Source organism: Cardiocondyla obscurior, linkage group LG02 (genome assembly GCF_019399895.1).
Source record: "Cardiocondyla obscurior isolate alpha-2009 linkage group LG02, Cobs3.1, whole genome shotgun sequence".
In the NCBI taxonomy this organism is placed as follows: Eukaryota; Metazoa; Arthropoda; class Insecta; order Hymenoptera; family Formicidae; genus Cardiocondyla; species Cardiocondyla obscurior.
The window spans coordinates 10524925-10539321 of NC_091865.1; the positions used below are offsets into that span (position 1 = coordinate 10524925).

At 41.0% G+C, this 14397-nt stretch overlaps 1 protein-coding gene across 1 annotated transcript in view; it reads left to right on the forward strand.

Annotated features, from left to right (window-relative positions):
• LOC139113456 (zwei Ig domain protein zig-8) overlaps positions 1-14166 on the forward strand; it is a 36210-nt gene extending 22044 nt beyond the window's left edge. Inside the window, exons 3-5 of the mRNA XM_070674649.1 lie at positions 1779-2007; positions 2868-3167; positions 6653-14166. Coding sequence (XP_070530750.1) covers positions 1779-2007; positions 2868-3167; positions 6653-6753 — 630 coding nt within the window. The 3' untranslated portion in view covers positions 6754-14166. The remainder of the gene's footprint in view (positions 1-1778; positions 2008-2867; positions 3168-6652) is intronic.
• Positions 14167-14397: the final 231 nt, after the last annotated feature.

Consider the following 14397-nt stretch of genomic DNA (forward strand, 5'->3'; position numbering starts at 1 on the left):
ATCTTATCCAGATTAATATAAAAATCACGATGTGAAAAATTTGTTTTAATAAAGTTTAACATTTATGGAAAGAAAGAAAGAGAGAGAGAGAGAGAGAGAGAGAGAGAGAGAGAGAGAGAGAGAGAGAGAGAAGAGACGGGGGGCATAAAATTTTATTTTATTACGCGCATATGATTTTTATTATTTTAGTCGCAGTCTTTCTGCACGTAGGTTTCTGTCTCCTTTTACGATTTCCTCACTACACTTCATATCTAAAACTGCAGGAAAATAAAAGCAGTACCTTTATTGAAACAGAAATGCGTGCACTTCATTGAAAGCTCGACGAGTCTCTATAGTAGTCCTCGGGAATATTAAAGCTGACTGTAAGCTTCGAGGAGAGAAAGCGCATGGAAGTGCCTTTTCTTACGGTTTAACTTTTAAGTGACCAAACTTTCTTCGCGAGTAAAATTTAATTTCTCGTCCCTATTCACTTATCATCGCGATGTATTCTACGAACAGGGGGATGTGATTAAACCCGCGGCCCTTTAGCCGCTCCTCCTTATTTAAAATGATAATTATAATTTTCGCCAGACACATGGTGGTGCCTGTTTCCTCACGATTTCGCAATGTAACGGCGATTGATCTAAATTATATAAGACGCAAAATTTCAATTCGTACAAATTAATCCTGCGTGCAAATATTATTCCATAATTTCATACTTAAATCATCTGCGATCCATAATGCAGCGCGCGCGTTCAAGAGAAATTCAATTCGGAGATTAATAATATCGCGCGCGCGACGATTCGTTAATCCTTTTTAATCTGTTCCGAGATAAGAAAGTTAGTCGCGCGAGGGAAAAAAAAAAAAAAAAAAAAGAAATTACGAAGAGCTGAAATGGCGTAGAGACGCTTTCAATGATAATATTATTTCTGAAGAATTCCGAGATACTTTCGAATGTAAGAAGACGCCCCGGATCGCTCGGCATTCCCGCGGAATCCTTTTATTTTCCCGCTCGAAGTCTTTCCGTGAAAATCGCCGAAGACTCGCGGAAAGTCTGACACCAGCACCGCGTGAACGCGCGCGTGGAAATCTGCTTTGCGTGCACGCTGACGACGGAGGAGAGAGTCGCGCGAAACTCACCCCGGGAAACTTTCTGTATTTCTGCGCAACTTTTCTTACGTTCTGACACGGTTCGGTGGCTTTCGGTGTTCCGCGGGTAACGGGAAATAGACGACGGGATCCCTCTCGTTCGGTCCTTCCGTTCCCCGGTTCGCGGTAAAGTTGGTCAGGCGCGCCACGCGGAGCACTTCATGATGCAAAAACTCCGACGCGGATGGTTATCAGAGTTATCGAAATAAGCTTCCATTCGGGCGAGCTTATTTTTCCAAAAGCTACGTCACTCTCGCCGGAAAGAATTTCAAAGCAATGCACAAAATTCATGAAGCGTGAAAGAAGTCTCATTTACCGAGCATCTACTCGCTTGTATAATACAACTAATTTATTGTTCGATTTTATTATTTACTTGGAAATAAAATTTTTTTTTTCCAAAGTTGCTTTTTGATGTTTTTTAAATTTTTATTTAAAATAAAAATTTTTTTTTTTTTTTTAAGTAAAAAAATATATTTGTATAGATACTCGGAGCAACGTATAAACCTTTATTGAAGTTATTTTATTATTTAAATGAAATGTAAAGCAGTCGATAAAAGTTCGGGTGCCCTCGTGCGGGAGGAAAGAGGAGTAGGTTATATTGATTATTGGTTTATCATTTATCACCATTATTGCCAACTTCGTTTGCGTAGGTATCCTGGGTCAGGCATAGAGACATCCACATTCTGACCGCGGGAGCGTATACGTACACGAGTGATCAACGATTTCAAGCACTACACAGGCAAAATACGGGCCACGGCAACGAATGGTCCGATTGGACCCTCTGCATAAAGTGGGCGCAGGAACGAGATCAGGGGATCTACGAATGTCAGATTTCCACCATACCTATCAAGTCGTATCAATTTCGCTTAAACGTCGTGGGTAAGTTTCCCGTTTGATCCGATATAATCCCACCCGCCACTTGGCCCGCGTTTCTGCTATTCTAACTATTCGATGAAATATCCTAAACGCCCCGAGTGCGCTTCAGACTCGATCCGCGTGATATCGGTTCGACGAGACGGCATGTTCTCGGAAGAGTTAAAAAATAAAATTAAATAAAAAAAAAAAAATTAAAAAAAAAAGAAAGAAACAATTTCCAATTCTGTGTTCACAACGAGATTGAATTAGTAAATACATGATTAATGAAAGGACGGAGGGAAAAGAATAAATCTGTAGAATAAACGTAAAAAATTGAATATTATTCGCCCCGAACCGATATACCGGAATATGGCATATACATTGTAGCCTCAATCCCTTTTATTCCCGTTTGCTGGATAAAATATTCAAAGATCATGAATCAAAGCAAGCGGTAAATTTAACAACGAAAGGCATGCTTGGTAATTAAAACGTAATTCAACGATGATCTCGAGGATGAATTCAGCGCGAGCGGGGGCAATCGTTGATGCCATCACCCTCATTATTTCAATTACCCGACTTATCTGCGTTTGTTAAGAGGCTTCACCTCGTTACTTCTCACGGATTACGGGATAGCTTTAAAGATTCCTCGTTCCTCTCGTTTACTAAGTACCATTTCCCAAAGGCTTTCATACGGAGCGCTTTCGTGACGTACGGATCTTTAGGTTTATCCAAGTTGAGATGGATTAACCGAGCGGGAGCGAGGATCGCGGGGGGAGGGGAGGGGCTGACACAGAAAAAGGGTCGCGAAAGAATGAGTGGAACGAGTTAAATAACGAGGGTTGGCAAGTGAAAAAAAAAACGTGGCTTCTTATTTTTATCCGCAGTACCTACGGCGACGATACTGGGCGGCCCCGAGCTATACGTCGGTGCAGGCAGCACGATAAACCTGACGTGTGCCATACGCTTCAGCTCGGAGCCACCAGCCTACATTTTCTGGTACTACAATGAGAACGTCCTGAGCTACGACAGTCCCAGAGGCGGCGTCTCAGTGATAACCGAGAAGGGTGGCGACGTTACCACCTCCTGGCTTCTCATTCAGACGGCGCAGCCCTCGGACTCCGGGGAGTACAGCTGCAAACCTAGCAACGCCAATACGGCATCCATCAGGGTTCATGTCCTAAATGGTGAGTCTTTACTCCTGTGAGTGCGCCAGCTCTCCGCTCTCAACTCGCTTTACGAGCGACACGAGACAACGGCCGCGGAATGTCATGTGTATTTTCAGCAGAACTCTGCTCTCTCTCTCTCTTTCTCTCTCTCTCTCTCTCTCTCTATTTTCTCGTCAACCGAGATAGTTTAATTAAAAATTTTACGTTTCGTATGTTTATTTGCCTTTCTATCAAGCTTTCTGTATTTATTTTAATAAATTGACTACCCATTGCAATTACTTAATTGTTACACATCGCATATAAAATCGCAGCATTGAATTCGTATGAATTATTCAATTACATTACTAAAAAGCAAATTGAAATAGTTTCAAATGTATTTTTTTTTTTTTTACAAATTGCTATAAATTAATATCAAAAGATTGAAGACAATTTGAAGTAAAGAATATTAAAATTACGCTTGTTAGATTAAATTCTCAATGCTTGCGATTTCGTGAATATAATTCCGTCATGCGGACGATTAAGTGTCGCTTCGAGGCGCGAGAACCACCCTGGCCAATCCGCAAGCTGCAATTTCCGCCCCGAAATGAATTCCCAAAGTGTACCGGCTGTCATCGTATCTTGCTTTATAGCGTGCAAAATTATTTTATTGACCATCGCTGTTCAAACCCGGCTACAGAAAAGCTGTAGATGTTAACTATTCATATAGCCGGCTCATAAATTGGAACCGTTCCGCGTCCACGATCGTTAAAATTACTCAGGACCGATAGTGGATCGGAAAAGTTTCGCGGCATCGAAATACACATACATATACAGAATCTGCACGCTCGTTATTCGTTGAAAATCGATAAACGCGTGATAACCGAAACACGGTGAACGCCAAAACGGGGTATCGCGGTGCGCAAAAAGCCTATTTTCTTTTGCACTTTCTTATCGCGGTTTATTTCTTATCCTTCATTCTTATCACGCTTAATGGTTCTTAATTCTTATCTCTCTAATGGGTTTCACGTTCCGGTCTCGTGTATTCTTGGTATAGTCAAGGGAATATCGGCCTAGTATGCTCACAGCTGTCCCTTCCCGCGCTTACGACCACGTTTGGAACTTGCCGTTCTATCAAACTCTTGGCAATTATGCAGTCGCGAAGTTCGCTATGGTATACATATAAATATATATATATATATATATACAACGCACGTGTACATATATGCAAGCGTCGCGTGAACACGAATACGAATACGAAGCACCGGTTTCGCATAATAAGGCCCTCCGTCATTCGCGATGAACGAAGAAGCCGGTAGAGTTGGCGAATGCTTCAATAACCCAGGTTGAATAATTTATTAATGAAGCGCATGCGAGAGACATTGAATTATGCTCGTTATCGCAGCTTGTTTTTCGTGATGCGACAACATCGTGCGAATAGGGAACGAATTTTGCTCGATTATTCGCGGATATTCCTATATGCCGCTCAGCGAAACGTGTGGGATCGTGAAATGGTGCGCGAAAATAGTATGCGGATATACGTATTTGTATCGTATATTGTCATGTATAACAAGCGACCATTTGCGAAACATTGGAAGTAATATATTATCTTTTTATATGAATTATATAATCTTGAAATCAATTTATTAATTCGGAATATATTTCTACCTGAACAGAAGCTATTTATCTACTGATTTTTGTTAATGGTATTAAATAAAATCCGTTGTCGAAAATTTATAAGCCTCTGTTGTCCTACATTAGCAATATATTATGTGTTGCAAAGACTATTGTTTAAAAATTGTAATTTATAAATTATGCAGATAATTTGTATGTCATAATAAATATAACTATCGTATTTTCTTTTGACAATAATTTTATATAACTGGAAAAAAAACCTTGTCTCGTTTCTCTCTTTCTCTTTCATCTCTACACACTTCAACGCGTTGTAAAAAATCGTACCTTTTTTTTTTATTATTGCATATTTTTATTTATTAATATATTTGGTAGAATATTATGTTTCCTTCATTGTAGAGCTCGTACAATTCCTCACGACGTTGTTCTCCAACATTAAGAATCTCCATACGCATTATGAAAAGACCCGGTGTCTCGTAAGTACGCGCTCTGAAAATTTTACCGTCGAAATCCCGATTCCGTAGAATACGACACCTTAAAAGCTCGCAGAAATTTACAGCTGCCTCGCTTGATACCACCTGAACGGGGCGGAAATTACTCTTCGATTCGCACACGCGTAGAGCGCTCGCCTTGGCTGGCGCGACCGATATTCCACATCGAAAGAAGTATATAGGTCTCTGACTTCATGAAAACTTTGCCATTAGTCGCGTACCTCGGAATAATCTCCCGGCGTTCTAGTTACAACGCGTTAAAAACAATTTCGGGAAAAGTTTGCCTCTATATTCCACTGTGCTTGGAGGGGGAGAGGGCTGTCGAAAAATCTCTCCGAAAATCCCTGCGTCGCCAGTAAGAAACGCGAATGCCAGGCGAACAAACGAACGAACGGACGAAAGTTTCGTGTGGGCGCGAAACTTGGAAAATTTACGAGGGCCGAATCGGAAAATTCTCCGCAGGCATTACGCGCGGGCGGAGAGAACGGCGCGTCCGGAAATTGTACTTCGATTCGTTTTACGAAGTGACCGATATCCGATAGAATGTCGGACGAAAAGAGAGAGAGAGAAAGAGAAAGAGAAAAAGGACGCGGCCTAATACGGCCGTTTCAAGCCTGCGCGAAACTTTTACAATGGGCGAAAATCGTCACGATCAACATTCCCGGCGTGGCGATCCCACCGGCCAACGGTCCGGCAAATTGCGCGCCGGAGGAACAGGATCATTTATCCGAATGTATCGTTCGCAGTTGACATTCATTAAAAAGTTTTCCCGCGACGCATTCCGCGACGCGGAACGTATGCGCGCACGAGCGAGCGATTCAATTAATTTCAGCAGTCACACCGGCGGAGGAAACTTTCCTCGCGCGATACACGTCACTAGTATTTCAATAACTTTCCATGCGAAAATATCCGCGGTGGCGCGAGCACGCGCTGCACGGTAAGCTCTCATTATCCAGATCACGCCCGGGAACTCCGGGCCCCGCCATCCCTCTTGCCCTCCCCCGCCGTGCCCGCCCCGGTTTTTGCCTTTCCGGCTCGCGTGAAGTAGATTATATTCGCTGAATGAGACTTGATAGATTGATGGATGGTTTATTTATTCCCGTGGCATAAATCCCGAAGAACCTTTCGTAATAATGGTTTTACCGCGTAACAGAGGCAAGAGCGGCATAATAAAAATGCATAGCTGGTTAGCCGAGGTTCCGGCAGGAAAGATAATGCAACAACTCTCCGTCACGACGGAAAGCGAGATCTCTCGCCGAAGGAAAAATAAAGAGAGAGAGATGATTTCTTTATTATCTTTATCTTTCTCTTCCTTTCCCTCCATCTTTCGATGTAGAGAAATGTTGAAATAATATTGCGAAAAGTACTTCGCCAGACTTAACCGTACGTGTTTTTCTGTTATAGGCGAGCGACCGGAAGCGATGCAGACCGGGACCGCGGGGCCGATACTGTCTTCAAGCTGTCTATTGGTGTCACTCATCATTTTGTACATATCCTCGGTGTAAACGTGAACGAAAACGGCGAGCCCGAAGATCACATCCGTCGCGGTACGTTTCCCTTTGCGTCTACGCGAACGAGTTCTACCACGCGAGTTCGCCTAACAGACGTGATTCGCGGGACGACCGCCGTTTACGATACGGGACATAAAAGGAATCTGTGAATGGACTCAAGTAGAAGCGTGTTCAGTGGGGCGCCTTGCACATAATTCACGATGCTTTCACAAGAGATGGAGAATACTGCCAATCAAGAAAAAGAAAATAACGAATTTCTCTTGTAAGTAGCAGCTGATCCGTCAATCGATTCTTACTTCTTACATAAAAGCATTGTGGATTATAATTCACTAGCGCTGCGCGGTTTTACGTACTATATAAAAATGTGCGAGGGCACAAACGATCCACGAATATATTCGCGGTTCTATAAATCTGATCACTTCTCTTCTCTGACGTTGGACGAGGCGCGTCGAGCTGCCGTTCGTCATGGAAAATCAGGTACGCTTATCTTCGCGAGCTACCGATTATCAACCTCCGTGGCTGTTCGAAACGAGTCGAGGGACTCGGTAGTGCGCGTATTTTCGTTGACACGCATCTCGGGGGCCGCGACCGAATCGCGCGGGTCTCCCGACACGAGCGCGATCACGCTCGGAGAAGCGGGGTTGCACCTTTCCACGAGAAAGGTACTTAATTAAGCAAACGTCGATGCTAATGCTGGAAACGCGGGTGCTTTGCGGTAGATCTGGCGCACGAAATCTGCCTTTCCTTCCCCACAAAAGCGAGGGTGAGACAACACCGGCACCCGATCAAGATCGAAGAGGGTGAGGGGGGAGGGGTAGGTCCACCAGATAATCCAGGTAATCCGTATCGCGAGAAACCGATTTACGAGAAGCGTTAAGGCGAGGAGCGATTGCTTTACGGTTTACGGTTTACGAGCAGTCGAATCTTGGGAATGCGAGCTACGTGGATGGGATTCAATGGAAAATAAAACGTGACCAGAATGCTCGGCCGCGGCAATTTTCTGTATTTCATAAAAATTGCCGCGCGATAATCGGCCGCGCGGACTCACATACTCCGCCGATGCCGTTTTCAGCCCCGATGACACTTCTCGCGATAAATATCATCGCGATTTGCCGACTTGGCGCACTCGGACGTCGTTCCCTCCCAGCGATTAGTTTTATATTGCGTTTGGAAATACCTCGAATTTTGACACTTTTCCAGAATCGTAACGTTCTGGTGTTGTGAATTTTATACCCGCCCTGCAGAGTTTTGTATCACCCGGCGATATGAAAATCGATTGGTTTTATACGTGCCCTGATTCGTGACAGTTTATGGCATTTGTAAAAAAAGTTTTTATACTCAGACATTCACTTCAATTTTTAGTTTTCTTTAAAATAGCTCGCGCGCGGATTTATATCGCAAATCGCATTGCACGGCATTGAAACTCAATAATTGAATGCAATCAGCGTACTCTAAGCTTAAACAGTCTATTGTTACGTACTTAAATTATGTCCTAATTTTCTATTGTTTTCGATTAGCTGTTAATTAACGCAATGTCGAACGAAAGTAACGAAACAGTAATAGAGATAAATTGTCGAAATGCTACTTAACGTCGGAATTCCATGTTAAAAATCATAAAATTATCTAATACTAACAATTTATACTTAAACGTGTAAAAGCTATAAAAGATAAATAATTTCTTTTCAAATTTATACAAGAAAGAACAACGAACAAAATGTCAAGAAATAAAATATTAGGTCAACACTTTTATTAAGTAGAACAGTTTGTTTTCACATATTTTTATAATTTATTAAACGTTTAATAATAAACATAAAAATTGTGATTCAAGTAAGCTTTTGTGTATAAACGTATATATCAAATTAAAAAAAATTTCCGAAAACATTTACGAGATTTAATATTAAAATTTAATTTTAATATACAGTAAAAACAGCGTGGCATAAATTAAAATTGTAATCGTGTCATCGCAGCATGCTAATGATTAGTTGCGCACACAGTGGCTGGTACAACAATTCTACCATTAAAAAAAAAAAAAAAATTACGAAAAATAAGTAACAATAACGCATATGGCAAATACGCCTGTAAAAGTTTATTTTACAATTTTTCAAATACAGCGAAACGATCGAATAATCGAAATAAATCTCACTGCGCGCGGCAATTTAATGCAATAATCGCCACGGCGATTATCGCGGGCCCATGCATAAATAATAATTTTATCAATGGGCACGAGATGTACTTTAAACTGCGGCCATTGATTTTTGACTGAAAGAATCGTGTACGCCGGACAATTATTTCTCGATATATATTTTTACCTCTGCAATCAGTTCTGTCCATTTAGTTTTGTACATTTAATAATTTTTCAAAAAACCACATTGCGCTTTATTCTAACTGAAAACAAAACAATATATACCCACACGCGTGTATGTTGCGCGCAAACTAAACAATTTATTAGAAAAAAAAAAAAAAAAAAAAAAAAAATTGAGTTTTGTCTGCAGCCGTTATCGTAACATTTCGTTTTTAATTGCGCAAAATGCAACTATTAAATGCCGTTTGCATAATAACTTTTCATTACACGTCGTTATTTTAACAACAGCTGTCTTATTGCGCGATATTTGCAATACTTTGGCTGCGTGTTGTTCGAGAAAAATATAAAACAACATCTTTTTCATATTCCATTTTAATTACAAGCTTAAGTTACGCCGCGCAGAAGTGTTGACCTAATTAAATTTACAAAGGGAGAATTATACAAAGATTCTGCCTCGAGACCAGTGGATGGAAACTAGGCGCCGGTGTCTCTTTCGGTGGCGATATCGAACATACTTTCTGCATATTGTTATCGCTGATAGAGAGTGGCCGATTTAAACGCCGAGCATTCCCGTCGTCATTTGTCCCCATCAGTCTAACGATCGCGTCGCCGGGCTGACAGAAGGATTGAAATACCGATGCGGATAAACGGATGCGGTAGGTAGATTATAGCGGCAGAAAGACGAGCCCCACTGATTGAGAGAGGATTTCGCTAAGCACAAAACATACGCGCGCGAATCAATGCGAGGCGCATGTTACTTGCTCGTGTCCGACACATGTTGAATTCACCAATCCGTGAATACAAACGTGCCAACGTCTCGAGCATCTACGCAGCTGCGTACGGACTATCCCTAATGGTGACCTTAATCAACGACCGAATGCGTTAGCTCAATCCCTCGTTCAGAAGTAAAGGCCCGCGATTGCGTCGGCATTAGGCATCGGCGAACACGTGAATCTGTACATAATGTCTGTATTATAACTCGCGCGACACCACACTCACACGCCTTTGCGCGCCTTTTCGCATGAAGAAACTTTGAAACGCGAGCCAATCTCCCTTCTAGCTCTTTTTCGGATACATTTCGAAACAAATGTAATGCGGAAGAAACGTGATGTAAACTCGTGACGAGAGAAAGAGAGAAAAAGAAAGAGTTTCACTTTCTATTTGTATGTATTTCGATGTGACATTCTGCTAGATAGCACTGGCCAGTGACAGTTGACTCATTTTCTTGATCGGAAAAAGCTTCGTTTGAGAAAAGCGTTTTCCATCAATTTAAAATTTTACACGGATTATATATTTTTTTTTCTTATTAGTGTAAGGAGTTTTGTATAAAAGTGTACATAATTATTCGGTGTAATTTCGAAATATGACTTTTTACGTAGAAATGTTTGCAATGCGATTTTATATTGATAAGAAGTGCGTCACGGTTGTCAGAAATTAATTTGATTTTCTTTTATTAAATATATTAAAAATTTGTTTAATACGTATATTTATTTTTTAGACGTAAAACGACTTTCTTTCTAAAATTAATATGTTCTATTTTAATTTAAGCAAACGTAAAGAATATTTGTATATCCAAATACCTTAGACGCATTTTTATATTTTTAATCCATTTATTATAATCACACGTAGCGTTTTTGAAAATATATTCTAATTATTATCATTTAATCAAAATTTAAATTTTCCGTAAGTGCTAAATATTTTAATAACGCAAACAATTGGAAAAATGGAAAGTTTTTATTCACGTGCTTAAATAATATTCCCTTTATTTTCTATAGATATAGTGTCGCATATTTGAAAAATTCAATGTACAAACGACAGAGCACCTAGATAAAATATGTCGCTCATTTATTTGTCGATGTATTTACTTTGGTAACATTGGCAGAAACGTCGAAGTCACGAGGACAGCCGATAAGAGAAAAATCATAAGTTGCCCGGCCAGTGCGATCGGACAGTATCGAGAGTATCGCCCGGACCATTCACGCACGACAAAATCGCTTGCATCTTCGCGCTCCTACGCGACTCTGATATCTTGGCGAGGTGAATGCTCCCGCCTGGTCCAATAGAACTTCCTCGAGCGACACGAATAGTCGCTTGTCAAAAGCGATTTAAGTAACGCAACGAGTCGAGAGAGAAGCGATGAAAAAAGTTAGATACATATTGCCTCAACCGGGGAAAGTAGGATCTTAGAAAACGCACGTGTACTTTATTTTGTTAAAATCTTGGAATAAAAAAATTTTTCCGAAACTGTTAATTTTTTTTTTTTTAATTTCGTGCAATTAAATTGTGAGAAGTTTTAAAAAGATTTTCTAACGCGAGCATTTTTGGAACGATTAAAACGCGTATTCAGGTCGGCCGTCTTTCCTTCAACACGCCACCGTCATCATTTCCGTATTTGTTATCGCTCGACAGAGGCAAAATCTTTCCCTCATTCACGTCGTCAAAGTAATCAGCTTACCGAAATATTCCAATACAAAGACCTGGCACGAACTTTCGCAACGAATATATTTACATCTACAGCAATCGTGATTAATGGTGGTTATCTGATCGTTTGATGTGTGTGATCAGTAGCGCAACTTTCTGAGTTATTAGTGTAACTTCCTCGACGTTATTCCCCTTAAATGTGTCATGTTTTTAAAAGAAGAGAGTCAATAAAAAGAGGGATGAAAAAGGGGCTCGTAAAAAAAATCTCAAGTCGTCCGTCGGCGCCTTGCTATGTGACTACAGAACGGGGCACGTAATTCCGAGAAAAGTGCGGGTGAGAGAAAGAGAGAGAGAGAGAGAGATAATATTTCGGAAGTTTCCTCGAGGGGCGAACTTGCTAGAGTCACGCTTACACGTGTGGTTCGGTGGTGGAATATACGACCCCCGAAGACAATGAGAGGTTGGGAGAAAAATAATTGCGCAGGCGGACGGGCGGGCCGACGCGGGGCGTTGAGGCCGAAACAAAAGTTTGCAGGCATTTTTCTTTCTTTTCGGCGGAAACTGGGTGTAAGAGATAGGAAGCGCGCCGTTGAGTCGCGGTACCAAGTCCGCAATGCGTGCCGCATCGATTTTCCCGTTACCGGGCGGACGCTGGGAGGCATATCGATGACTCCGACTGTTCCGGTTAAATGCGAGATGTGTTTCGCAAATGTACATAATGGGATACCTTCAATCAAGCTGATTTTTCTAAAAGATACCCGCGCGATGCTAAAAACGCCGTAATGTAATAACGTGTCCAGCGATGACTAATTAGAACCTGACGTTCTTTGACTTTGATTAATAATTTAATATCTTACAAATTAAAAACTTTTATTATTACTATGACCGACACAACTTTGATACTTTCTACAACTTTGCTAATTTGTAATAATATTCTATTTCTTTACGCAATATAACATTGATTCCTTTACGGCGACGATTAGCCGTTAAATAGTCAGGACGGATCCAGAATCAAATGCGATTTCATGCAAACCATTACGTAGCATTCATCATCCTCCAAATGCAACTCGGGTGCAATTATTGTCCGATTCGAGCAAAACCACTAGCAACTGCAATGGCACCAATCTCCAATCGCTTCAGTTTCTCTCTTTCTCTATCTCTCGCTCTCTTTCGCTCTGTTTCCATTTCTTCTCTTTCTCTCTCTCTCTCTCTCTTTCTCTCCTTCTTCTAATGTTACTTCCTAATAATACGAATTATTGGATAAAATGCCCGTTTTATTACGCGATGTATATACACGCAAGCGGAATCTTATCGACCGTGACCAATTGTCGTGACCAAATATCGTACCAGGCATCGCGTGGCTTCGCGCAAAAGTTGATCCACAAATGAAAATTAACGAAACTTGAATTGAAGTCACTAACTATCAAATCAGCATAGCAGAATAGTCTTTAATTATAAATTTAATTCGATTCTTGAGCTTTAATCTTTGACTTTATCTTTAATTATATAAAAGAGGCCTGCGTATTATTATAATAGCGATCGTTAAAAACAAATTTAGAAATTTAAAATATTAATTTCTCAAAATCTGTAGGCGCCTCGAGATTCTATCGACAAAAGATATCAGGCACCGTGCTAGAGGCAGAATTTGTAGCAACAGAACATTCAGCGGGACACCTTTTGCAATGCGCAAAATAGAAACGGACACATTCAGAACTTTTCGTCTTCGCGAATTGAGGTAAACGCGGCACGTTGCCCGGTCGACGGCCGAATTCGAAAAGATGAAACGAATTCGAATTTTGTTCATTCCACGTGGCCGGGTGAGTCGAGAATTGAATTCCAGGCGCGATCGGAATCCAATTCAAAGTCCGTGGTTGTCCGCGTGCTCTTCTCCTACATCCTCATCCTGATCCCCGAACTCGGTGGGAAACTTCACGCCTAGTCGACGCGATCGTTTTCTTCCCTGCGTCTTCACTTCCAAGCTTTCTTTCTCTTGGCATTGATAAGTGCAATCCCTCCGATCTATTTTTTTTTCTCTCTCTCTTTGTCTCTCTCCCCCCAAGAACCGAAAATGCTCTCGTGAATTCCGAAGCTGTAGCAAATTCGAATCCGCTTAGCTGGTCGCTTATATTTCCGTGTACGCTCGCGTTGATAAATGATGGGCCAAAAGAAAAATTTATCGCGCCGATTTAAAGCATTAATGATGCAAAAATAATCTACTTTTTATGGGGAAAAAAAGAAAAAAAAGGAAGCTTTAAAAAAAAAAAAAACGGAAAGTTTTACACGAAGTGTAGCTTGCCTCTCTCGACTCGTCCGCATCGCTACGCTCAATTTGCGCGACGCACATTTTACTGCAGAAACGAAGCGCGCGTGAAATTTCGCGATAGCGGCTGGTGATAGGCGCCGAGAGGAATTAATCATTAACTAGATCGTGAATTAAATGTCGATGAGAATGCGCTCCGACGATAGTGCGACGGATTGGAACTCAACGAGCCCGTAGATCCTAACCGACGATTTTGCTAAGCGCAAGCGTAAGAGATTAAGATGAAAAAAAAAAAAAAAAACGAAAAAAAAGTGAGCGCAAAAGAAGAAATCCGTAATCTCAGTGATATCGTTAGAATAGATAGGTATATTATTGTAAATACTATGATATTATGATGTTTACTAAATAAAAATGTTGAAAGGAAGTGGAGTGATGGCCTGCTCTTTCGGGCGGAGCTTGTAGAGCCGCATGTACATAACGTACCCTAAAGAATAAATGCTCCCTCTAATAAGTCTTGATCGATCTTTTCATTGGCAGAATGTCGAATCTGTCTTGCAACAGATGTGTAAATTTTCTTATTTTTATCATTTATAATTAGCTTTATTAATTGAAAAATTCTGCATTTCCGAGAAATCTTTTTTACAAAAATGTTAAA